The 12,341-nt window shown below is 39.4% G+C and overlaps 1 protein-coding gene across 1 annotated transcript; it reads right to left on the bottom strand.

Moving 5' to 3' along the window:
• Nucleotides 1-8,700: 8,700 nt before the first annotated feature.
• STBD1 (starch binding domain 1) lies at nt 8,701-12,076 on the bottom strand. The gene is made up of 2 exons (XM_072405477.1): nt 11,141-12,076; nt 8,701-9,925 (listed from the first exon to the last, which is right to left on the bottom strand). Exons 1-2 carry the CDS (start codon nt 12,054-12,056, stop codon nt 9,216-9,218), a joined length of 1,626 nt encoding a protein of 541 aa, XP_072261578.1. The 5' UTR covers nt 12,057-12,076; the 3' UTR covers nt 8,701-9,215.
• Between the last annotated feature and the right edge of the window lie 265 nt (nt 12,077-12,341).

Genomic DNA, 12,341 nt, shown 5'->3' with positions numbered 1-12,341 from the left:
TAAAACCATGCATCCTGAAAATATGCCAAAAACAAATGGCTCCTGCTGTATTAATGAAGAGCTGTATCGCAAAATTATTACTAAGGGGTCCTATCCAAAATGACCTCCAATTATAATCAGTCAAGAAGGTAAACCAAACCAAAAGATTATTCATAAGGTCATGTGCGGAAAGCAAAAATTTTAAAAAGCATGTTAAAATATGGGTAAGAATAACCAAATGTTTAAATCTAGTGTCAGCTGCTGACTTTTTGTTGTTAATTTTTGGTAATTGCAAAGCTCCTAAACATAGTATTGCCACCAAAATTGTTTAAGGGAGGAAGGTGAATAGGGGAATAGGTGCACTTTCCTAGTGAGAATTTATTTTTAGGCATAGCTGTCAAAACACATTTTTTATAGCAATCAATGGATAATTAGCATGATAATGTCACTCATTTGCATTTAGATGCAATAGGTTTTTGTCTTAAAGAGGAAGTAAACTTAAAAATGCCCAAAATGAAAAAAACACCTTCAATCCCACAGCGCAGTGGTCTGAAGGTGTACTTCACTAGGTCCCACGTCGCCCCAGCCATCTTCGCCTCTTCTTCCGGTGCGAGATCAAGTGACAGAGGTTGGAAAAAAAACGTACCGATCTCACTGAGCATGCGTAAGATCAGCAATTTTTTTCGCTTTTCCCAAAAATGCTTATTTACACATTCATATCTTTGTGTTTTTTTAACTAATAATTACATGTGCCAGGTCCAGTAATGTCTAAATATGAGATCCCGCAGTGATCAGATGATTGTATTGCATCTTTGCTGCACAATGACAAGAGCATTGTCCAGTTGGGTGAGCTCTTGTCATCGTTTAAAACCAATAGGGCAAGAAGTTAGCCAAGAACTGATGCTTACTATGTTCCCTTTTCAGACCATTCTCTGTAAACCCCAAAAATGATCATGCGTAAAAATTTCGGCAGATCAGCAATTAGCCAATGAAAGCTGTCTTCAGTTCTCCCCCACATTGACAGTATATGACAATGACAACACCTGGGCGGAGCTCTTCTCATTGTGTATGCCAATCCTGCAAGGGATTGGGCAAAGACAGCTGTCCTCAGCTGCCCCGTTGTCAGATAACTTCAAAACAATGATAGGAGCTCCACCCAGCTTGTCACTATACTCAGTCAATCTGACGAAGTAATTGTGTTCCACCAATTCAACAAAGCATCAGCCGAGGACAAAGAACTGTATATTACACTGGGGAACAATTTTCAACACATTTTTTGTTAACTTCGGTTTTTAAGCTTATTTCCACTAAAATAGGTATGCTGATTCTGAAAGTGCGGTTAGTTTTCTTCTATCACGTCAGGTTTTTTCTCTACTGCTTATATAACTGCAATTACTGTAGCGTGGATTTGTATAGGCTATTCATTTACACACCAAACAGTGTGGTCAGAGCTTGTGGGCTGCTCTACATAAAGAATAAGCAAAATTTATTTTTCCACTTACACACGTATTTTCTTTCTTGCAGATCATGTCTGACTATGCTGTTTCTCATCGTAAGTCCCTAAACAACCCTGATTCATTTTGTTATATCTGTGGCAGTTTCACCATTCCCCGTCAAAGCGCTAACGTCAGCACATTTGTAGAGCAAGTCAAGTTAAGGCTTGGGCCCCTCATAAAGTGTGCAAACAGTGTGTGGAGGGTTTACGGATGTGGACAAAGGGAACAGGTGATAAGATGTCATTTAGTATACCTATGGTTTGGTGAGAGCCAGGTGATCATTTCAGTGACAGAAAGTGAAAGAAAAATACATGTAACATAGGGTATCCTAATCTTCCATCGACTAAACACCCAGTGGCTCATTCAGGTGAAATCCCAGTGCTGGTTTTCGTTACACTACCCTCTCTTGGAGAACATGGTTATGGTGATGAACTAGGTTACAACAATGATGGAGTTTGAAATCGAAGGGGACTGTGTTTGTAAGGGATTTGATCAGCATGAGTTAAGTGATTTGGCACGTGATTTGGGACTATCGAAGAAGGCTTCAGAACTCCTAGTATCAAGACTGCGTGAGAAAAACTTACTTGAAAAAAGAACGAAGGTATCATACTTCGAACCAGAGAAATTGCATTCCTGCGGTACTTTAGAAATGACAGTGGCTTTGTGCATTGCCATAACATACCTGGTTTAATGGAGGAATTTGGAATTCCAATCTATAACTCTATAACCAATCTTTAAATGGCGACTATTCATCGATAGCTCAAAGTGGAGCTTAAAGTGTGTCCTCCTTCACAATGGCAATATATTTGGGTCAGTCCCAATTGTCCATTCAGTTTCTCTTTCTGAAGAATATGCAGACATAAAGAGAGTCATTGAGTTGTTGCAATATCACCAACACAATTGGGTCGTCTGTGTTGTCCTTAAAATGGTATGCTTCCTCACCTCTGGACTTCTGTGGCTGAATCCAGCCAGAAAACTGCTTGTATAGAGGATTCAGAAGAGTGTCTGATGACAATTGACCAAATCTGAAAAGGTGGTCTACAGAACTTTATATGTGTGCTCTTTAAATTGTAAGTACATCTGCCTTATTATCCAAAAAATGATGTTTGAATAATAATGTTCCACAAAAACTGACCATTTTAGTGAGCATGTCTATATGACTATAGTCAGAACATTGGATATTAAGCTTTGCTGGTGTCTAGAACTAATGTGAAAATGTTACTGTTGCATAAATATTACAAATGTAAAGCATATTCGACAATGCACACAGCAATCCTTCAAATGCCAATAAAAAGTAATGTAATGCCTGAAAAAAAAAAAAAAATGGTATGCTTCCTTCTTGGTCAGCAACGCCGAAAGACCAAGTATCCCTGTTATCTGTGCACGTGGGACAGCAGAGCTCGTGAGAGGCATTGGGTGGAAAGGAATTGGCCTCCATGATCTGCCCTAAAACCAGGTGATCCAAACATTCTACATGAGCCACTTGATCCAAACATTCTACATGAGTCTCTGCATATGAAACTGGGTCTGATGAAGCAGCCATCTTTCTAACTTTCCATAAAACCTTGGTGCAGTCAGTGATGAGCAAGGTGAACGATTCCACCAAAATTTGAAGGTCATGGAAGGATGGTATCAGGGTAGATGGATTGTACATATGATGGCTGACTATTGTTGGAGCAACCGGCGGGATTGTCCTAACACTAAACACTCCAGGAAAAGCTATAAGCATCCCCCCTGCAGCATGGCGCCTCCGTTCTGCAGCTGGATCGTACACACTTCCTAGGGGGAGAGAAGGGGAACGGGTGCAGTGCAGTTCCACCCTTTTCAAGGGGCCCTGCAATAAATCATCAGGCAGTGCAGAAAGCCCTGCCTTACTCCTCCCTGCTGTTTCCTAGCACCCCCAGCTGCACATCTATAGGCATGCTGGGGATGTGTTTCAGTGTGAGAAGGCTCCGTGTAACAGTGGGGAGTGGAAAGAGAGGCAGAGAGGGCAGTCTGAGGTGAGCAGTGCTGGGTTTCTTGTGCACCTATGACAGGTGAGCTGTAGCTTTCCTGTCACTATAGTCTTGTAATGCAATGTTTTGCCATGCAATGCACGTGCAATGTTCTGCCATGCAATGTCTCTCTCTCTCTCTCTCTCTATTTCTCTCTCTCCTCTCTCTCTCTAGCAGAGCTAGTGTGATAGGCAAAATACTGTGTGATTACTATGACAGTGTAGCAATTAGCAATGCATGGAACAAATAATTCCCAAATATTAACGTATATAATTTATTAAATATTTATTTATACAATTTGGTTCAGAATATTTTTTTTCTTGTTTTCCTCCTCTAAAACCTGGGTGCGTCTTATGGTCCGTTTAAGACCTAACAGCTGTTTCTGCAGAACAGCGCCATGAAAACATTAGTGGCCAGTGTACTGGAGTCCCTGTATTGAAAATGCGATCTGAAATTCATCCCGGGAAATTGAAGGATCCAGATTATCAATGGTCATATTTTCGATTGTCAACTGTATGTAAAATTGGTGTTTTTGCCAAAAATGGTGAGTACCCTGTATTGTAAAAACTGGATGTGATAGCAAAAAACTGGTCATTTCTGGATTCACCACCCAAAAATTAGTAAGTGTAAAATCTAACTCAACAAAAAATGCGTTCTGCAGTGCAATTAAAAAACTAAAGAAAAACTAACGTTTTAGACGTTACTATGTCAGTATCTGTGTATCTTTTGCTGCTTATTTGTGAACAGCTGCTGGTGTAAAACGGTTTTTAGGTTAGTAAATTGATAAGCACACAAACACTTTATTGGCCACAACCTACCTTTTTATTGTTGCTTACCATGTCCATCCTTTTATGTCTCCAGTCTACCAATCGTTTGATGACTATTTCCAGTAGGATAATGTGCTATTTTACAAAGCCTAAATCATCTCAAACTGGAGCATGAATTTATTAAAATGGCTTCCACAATCAGTTTTCAATCCAAAAAGAGCAACTTTGGAATGTGGTGGAATGGAAGATTCACAATATGTACGTTGACAAATCAGCAGCAACTGTGTGATGTTATCATGTCAATTTAGACCAAATTGAATGTGTTCAGCACTTAATTAACACGTCTTTACCACAGTTCTGCAGGCAAATGTGGGACAAACCCAGTACTAGCAAGATGTACTTAATAAAATTGCTGGAGAGTGTATATACAGTTGTGTTCAGAATAATAGGTCAATTAAGGCCCTTATTTAAAGAGGAACTATACCCAAAAAAACAAAAACACATTCAATCCCGCAGAGCAGACCGATTACTCCGAGGGTGTCCGGCGTCTGGTCCCGCGCCGTCCCATCATTTGTCACGGAGCCAGCACTCCTGAGCAAAAAGGCTCCGGGTTCTCTACCCCTTTATGTAAAGTAAAAATTCTGAGTATAAGTACGCTTTAAGGAAGGAATGCAGCAAATGTACACGCTGTAAAATCGAGCATGCCAGACATTGTGATGAAGAACAGCAAGTTTTGAATAAAAAGTTTATTGGAGAGTGGAAAACATTTAAAAAAGTGCAGAGAATGATAGGCTCAGCTTAAAAGATTTCAAATGCTTTAAAATGGCAACCAAACCTGAAAGACATGGACGAAAACAGAAAACTACCATAAATCATAGAAGGTCTAAAGTTCCCCATGAATACTGTTACAATGAGAAGACACCTATGTGAAGCTAAGCTATCATCGAGAAACACCTGCAAAGTCCCAGTGTTGACAAAATACATGCTGAAGAGGCTACAGTTTGCCAAAGAACACATTGACTGGCATAAAGAGAAATGGTGCAACATTTTGTGGACAGATGAAAGAAAGATTGTTTCTTTTGAGTCTAAGGGACACCCACAGTGTGTCAGACGACACCTCAAGCACTGAATTCAAGCCACAGTACACTGTGAAGACAGTGAAGCATTATGGCATCATAATATAGGGATGTTTCTTATACTATGGTGTTGGGCCTATCTATTGCTTACCAGAGATCACGGATCAATATGAAAACATCAAAATACCTGAAGAGGTCATGTTGCCTTATGCCAAGGAGGAAATGCCCTTAAAATGGGTGTTTCAACAAGACAACAACCCAAACACACCAGTAAACTAGCAATGTATTGGATCCAGGCCAATGAGATTGATGGTATAGAGTACTCAGCCCAATCCCCAGACCTTAATCTAATAAAAAAAAACTTGTGGGATGACATAAAAAAATGCAGCTAGAGACAAAACAAAGAATTGTGAAATGAAGTCCAATCACAATGGGCTGGAAAAACCTGTTCACAGGTGCTAGAAGCTGGTGGACTACATGCAACACTGATATGCATATGGTTATCAGAAACAGTGGTTATACCACTAAATATTAGTTCAGTGATTTTAAGGAAAGCACAATTTTGAAAGATTTTTCAGTTTATACAGTAAATGTTTGTAAAGAAATGCAGAAACAATTTCTTTTTTTTTGAACAGCCTAAGATTTCGTTTTCTTTCATTTTTGTAAAGGAATAACACATATATTGATATATTGTTCTTCATGTTTTGATTTGGAATAGAATGTGTATTGTTCCCAATGCATTTACATGTATGGAAATAAAGGCTATTACAGGTAGTCCCCCGGTTAAGGACATCTGACATACGCACGCCTCCTTGATACAGATGGGGCTTCCCTGCTCACTCGTGTGCAGAACAGAGGCTTGAACAGGGAGGGGCAGTTTGCATGACTTGCAGAAGAAATATTTTACTAAACACAGCTGAGGTTGTGGGTGATCTTAGGGGGGAAAACTCTTTCTGCACCCGCTTGTAACTCTTGCCCGAGACAAACTCTGCAGTTACTTCTTTTTGCATACCAAAACACAGCTTGCTCCAGAAGTTATTGAATGTCTAGGCTCCATCCATAGAGATTTTTTTTTGCTTTGTTTGTGATTAGCTCACAGTGAGGATTTTATACAGTTACTGACACCACGCTGCCTAATAATATGTTGAAACAAACATCTGTCCTAATTGCATTTATTAAAATAATGTACCTGTTCAGACTTCCAAATTCAACTTAAGAACAAACCTACAGTCCCTGTCTCGTATGTAACCCTGGGACTACTTGTATTTTGTTCTTTATTCAATTTTATTTAAACACACTGCTAATATTCTGAACACAACAGATTATGTTTATGTATTTATGGATCCAAATTTTATAGTACCAAGTTTCTGCTTGGCATACACTTAATGCAGTGTTTAGAGTCACTGGTGGTAAAATAGAAGTAAACAAGTATAAAAACTAAAAGCAAACTAAAAAAGGCCTGGCAGCATTTTGCTTTGCAGAAAATTATCTTGTACTTCAGTTCTTGGCTAATATATACCACCTAACTTGTTGAATGCTTATTTTCTAAACAGTTCAAAAACTTGTCACTGTCCCTAATGTTGCCCAATAGAAAAAGCAGTCAGTTGCATCTGCCAACACTGCTCATCAATACCTCAAAATTCAGGAGAACAGATTTCTCACTGTATAGGAGGTAACTGCAATATGGTGATATCCTGTATATGTTAAGGAGAATATGTTCAATAATTAGCCAGTGTAGGCATTTTTTGAGTGAGGGTGCCTGGTATATTTGGAGAGCATATGTGATAGTGTTAAAATAATATTTTCTTTGGTTCAGCCCCCACCCTGTTCTTTAACAACAGCAGAAATTGGGAGGAGTGGTTGTCACAAAGTCAGGGTCATTAATGGCTATAAATAAATTGCAGAAGAATGACATACTAAAAATAATTAAAAGAAATGTCTATATTACCATTGCCAAGATGTTCCATCAATTTCTGTCCTGGGAAAATATCTTCAGTGGAAGCCAAAAAAACATGACGAAGACTCTAAACCTTTCCCACCCACTCTAAAATTAAATACAAGTTTAGGCCATAGTCGGGTTTTAAAGTAAACCAATACTAAAAACAGACTTATTTTACTAGCCAGTTTAGATTTTTTGCATGCTCTCTACATTACCTGCCACAAGGTTTATCATAAACACTTTACACTTTGATGTATTGCTGGTGCCTGAAAGGAGAAAACAGGGCACAAATGCAGGGCAAGCAACTTAGTGCTTGTTGCCAAAGTAGCCAATCACCAAGCTGAAGTTAAAGAATAACTTTCCTGGGAGAGATGAAATGAGCTACCTTTATTTAGACCTACTTTTTAATTTATGTCACCTGGCTATTGTGTTGACATTCTGGATTGGGAAAGTTCACATTTTTGATTTTTAAATATAGGTGCAGTCTGCTAGGCTGAGCAATTCAATGCCTTTTGTCATTGCTTGATATTTCTCAGTCTCATTTGTTGTCTCTGCCACTACAAAAGATGCTCCGCTGCTGATCCCACTTTTTTTATTGTCTAATGTCAGTTTAATATTAAACATTATTTATTTTACACCAACCTCTTTGTGTCTGGAGGAAAAGCTCTGGATTAGGAAGGAATTCTTCACTGTAAGGTCTGTGAAAATGTGGAATCAGCTCCCTCAGCAAGTAGTTTCAACAACTATTGTAGATTGCTTTAGGAAGAAGCTGGATGCTTTTCTAGAAGCACAGAATATAACTGTGTATTAAGGCTTTAAAGAAAAGATAACAGTGACCGGTGATCCAGGGAACATCTGATTGCCTCAAGAAATCAGCAAGGAATGTTCCCCTTGTTGGAGGGTTTTTTATCTGAGATATGTTTATTTCCCTAGTGGTTTACCTTGATGACCTTATGGGTTTTTCAATCTGATTTACTATGTAACAAAGTACACAGCGCTGTACATTACATTGGGGTTGCAAATGACAGACAGATACAGACAGTGACAGAGGAGGACCCTGCCCCAAAGAGCTTACAATCTAGGAGGTCCTTTTGCTGAACTTAGAATAAGATTGAGAAGAGCACCCTTGGTAATCATATAAACACTATACACCTTGATTGACATAGGCTCGTTTCCACTTATCATTCATCAAGCCACCGTGGCAGATTGATAAATGATGTTGGGCAACCATTGTTTATGTCAAATTCACCCAAGAGGAGCAAGACCATTTGTCTTGGAAGACAATTATATGGCATGTGTACGCAGCCTACGTTTGATGGGCTGGCAGGGGAACACATTGATGGGTTTTTGCCATTGGTCAAATACATGTAGGCATCACAGAGCATGTTCACAAAAATTAAATCCTTGGTATAGAAAACAAAACCAAAAAAAAAAAAAAACACAGCTTAATACTTTTTAACTTTCCATTCAAAAATACCTTTATTGCACTGGATTCTATTACAAATATATAATAAACTATATAAAACCGCATCTCTTTTTTTTTTTTTTTTTTTTACATACACCTATGGACAACAAGAACAAATGTTTAAGAATATAAAGAAACAAAAACTATAAATGACCACATTTCTAATAAGCAGGTTTAGTAGATTTTGTATGCTTAGCATCAGACAACTGCTTACCTCTGATTCATACCAACCAAAACAAACATATTTGTAGGCTAAGCTGTAACTAATAAAATCTGGCCTAAAAGCTAGACTGGTAAATACATTCTTAAAAGTTCAAAAGGCCAGACAAAGCCAGGTAATCATTAAACTACACTGAGCAAACTTACAGTTTCACAATGTAACAGGCCTAACCAACAAAACTATTGTATCTTTCCTAATTACATTCTACTACAGAAGACATAGTCTAAAGTCTCTAGAAATACCAAGAGGATATGTTAGAAACATCTAGAAATACTTCTGTTATGGATAACCCCACCACTGTTGGGCAGCAATATCTTCATGGTTGGTTCTTAAATGCCTGTTGTTGCACTCCTCCCATCGTTTTATCTTCCCATTTTCCACCATCACAAATTTCCACTCTATGTTAGCATCAGCTGGCAAAGTGACTGTATATGACCAATACCCATCTTTATCAGAAGTCAGAGGGACAAAGTTTTCCCATTCACCAAGTTTCTCATGATCTCCTGTGACTGCAATCATCTGAGAGTTGGAGTGTGTGATATAGTGCACTTTGAAACTTAGACTTACACTCTGTGGAATTGGCTGTACAGCAGCAACCCTCTTTGTCCTTTGAGAGTCAGCATCATATTGAGTGACAAAGCAACCATTATCCCCAGAGTCTGATTCTTTTAAATCAGGTCTTTCCTCTTCTTGATTAGATGAATGTGAGAGAACATTACATTTGTCCACAGTAGAACTGACATGACTTGTCAAAATTGCATCTTCTAATTTCTCGGGGACGGATACCTCTTCATGAAAACTTTCACTTGTTAAGTTGTTCATTTGTGATATGTGGCCATTGACTTGGGCAGCTGACTGATTTTTACCAGCCAATTCTGATTGTTCAGAAGATTGAAGTTCTTGGTCAATATTTTCATTTGCTGATCTATTTAACTGAGAAACTGAAACATTCTGTAAATTGCCATTTGTTAAATCCTCTTGAAGACTCGCTATGGGAAAAAAAAATGTCACAAGTCACCACATGAAAACATGAAGCGTTATCAAAGTTTTCATATCATAATAAAGTAAATAATAAATAAATAAATAATAAATAAAAATTTAAAGTTTTTATAGATTTAGGATTGTAGCTTGAAACAAGACAATAAAGCCAAACTGGTATCTCACACTTTTGTCTCCATTTATAGATCCGCACTCCTCCAGGCTGAGATTTGGAACAGATTGTACTTTTCAAGTACTGCAGATTGTACTATCTGCAGTACTTGAAAAGTCATTATATATATATATATATATATATATATATATATATATATATATATATATATATATACACATACACACACACACATTTTTTTATATAGGGAAAGTCCAAAACCCAATCAACTTCTCATTTCTGTGTCTTTGCTGAAGGTACCTCAACACTGCCTGGCTTGTAATCCCATTGTCAGCAAGCAGTTAAATGAAGGGAAACCCTCTAACTTTTTGCCAGTCTATTCTATTAAAAACACATGAATGTAGTATTTTTGGTGATGTAGGACACTACAATGCATTTGTTTTTAAAGGTTTATAATTAAGAGCTGTCATTAAAGAAGGGTATGTTTTTCAGCTAGTGTAGGTGACTTGTTCAGGGGTAGGCCTGCTTTATCCTCCTGGCTTCACTATATTGTTATTGGCATGGAACAAGAATGCCAGAAAGACTTCTCACCAGGTTGGTTAATTACTTGGTAGAAGCCAGGATCATAATGATAGCTCTGGAACCTGCATAAAATCAAGTCAGCACTCAGTTTTTGTTTTTCTTTATAAATCTTTTAGAGATCTAAAACCCAGCCTAAACGTATCTCAGGCAACTGTGTCTGCCCTAAATCAATAAAAAATAAATACCTAATATAAGACACTCTTCCTTGCCTTTACCTACACTGCCACCATCCACAATGGCCCAATGTTACTTGCACCAGGCTAGGAATATCCTCCATGTAACAGCACAATAATTGTCCACCCAGGCACAGATCCTGGTTTTATGGATTGCAAAGGGCAGCAGAACTCATAGCTATTTTACAAGCAATACACATAAAGACACCAGGTATGTCCAGCACAAAACGCCTTTTTAGAATTTTGGATAACAATAAAAAAAAAAAAAAAAACATTGCGGCATTTTTGACCTCAAGGAAGATACTGATCACTCAACCATGTATACATTTTTAAGATACCTGTTGCATTCTCCTTTTGAACATGATCTTCACTTCCATTCATCTCAATTAGCCCATCATCTTGAACATGAACAGGCTGCATCAAGTCATCCACTGTCTTGGCACTGATGGACATCACTTTATCTGGGACAACTGAGGGTTTAAGATCTTCACCAAGAGAGCAGCAGACTTCTGTGGCAACCACTAACTTTTCGTCTTTGGTAAAAGAGGGTCTCATATCTTCCATGATTTGCACCCCATGCTTTTCTACACCAGCAGAGTGGTTGACTTCTGCCCTGATCTCCACCAACTCTTCCCTTTCCTTGTATGAGACTTTTAGGACATCTTGAGTGCTCTGCACAGCCTCTGCCCCAGGGACAGTGATTTGGTGTACATCTCCCCTTCTGTTCTGCACAATGTCTGCCAAGGGATTTACATCCAGCTGAGTGATCTGCTCTTTTGTTTGGTGTGCTGACCCATCTGACAGGTTGTGATGTTGGCCATACATCTCCCCTGCTTTGCTCGCCCCTGCATGGCTTGCTGTGTGGTTCAGCTCCTGCTCCCTATACAGATCTCTACTTTTCTCACTGAAGGTGTCAGGGTTTGCTTCATCTGGGGTATTTTCTGTCTGAGTGTCCCCAGGGCTGCTCTCCTGGGTCTCCCGAACCCCTGGTGCTGCTTGGGAGGTCAGTGCAGACACAGAACTTTCCAACTCCTCAGGCTGGGAAGTGTTTTTGCATTCGGTCCCCTGCACTGTTTCTGCAGTCTCAGGTCTGTGTTCTGCTGTATTCTGTGTCTCCGATCCATTCTTCTCCCCTCTGCCCCCGAACCATACCCAGGCAAACACAGCAGTGATTATACCCAACACCAAGACTGCCCACATGCTGCTGTTAGATGCAGAGCCTTGTCTTCCCTGCACAGGAGCCCCACTCACCATCCCACATCCAGCCTACGCACACTATTAGTATCCCAGCCTGATGTCTCCGCCCCCTTCTCTGGAGACCACACCCCCTCCGCTTTATCCCAATTACAGTATCACCTGTACAGCCCAGCTGCCAGCGTGCACGAGACTGAGCGCGTGTCAGCCCTTCACCTCCGTACTGCGCATTGCAGATTTGCTCCGCCCACTCCTCGCATGACCCTGCCCACCTACCTAAACTACAGGTGCCTGATTAACTCCTTGTGTCCTGCTTTGCAGCTACAGCTCTCATCTTCTGAGAGT

The sequence above is a fragment of the Pyxicephalus adspersus genome, chromosome 3, assembly GCF_032062135.1.
Source record: "Pyxicephalus adspersus chromosome 3, UCB_Pads_2.0, whole genome shotgun sequence".
NCBI lineage: Eukaryota > Metazoa > Chordata > Amphibia > Anura > Pyxicephalidae > Pyxicephalus > Pyxicephalus adspersus.
Note: the sequence above shows the minus strand (reverse complement) of the source record. Positions and strands in the feature narration are given on the sequence as shown.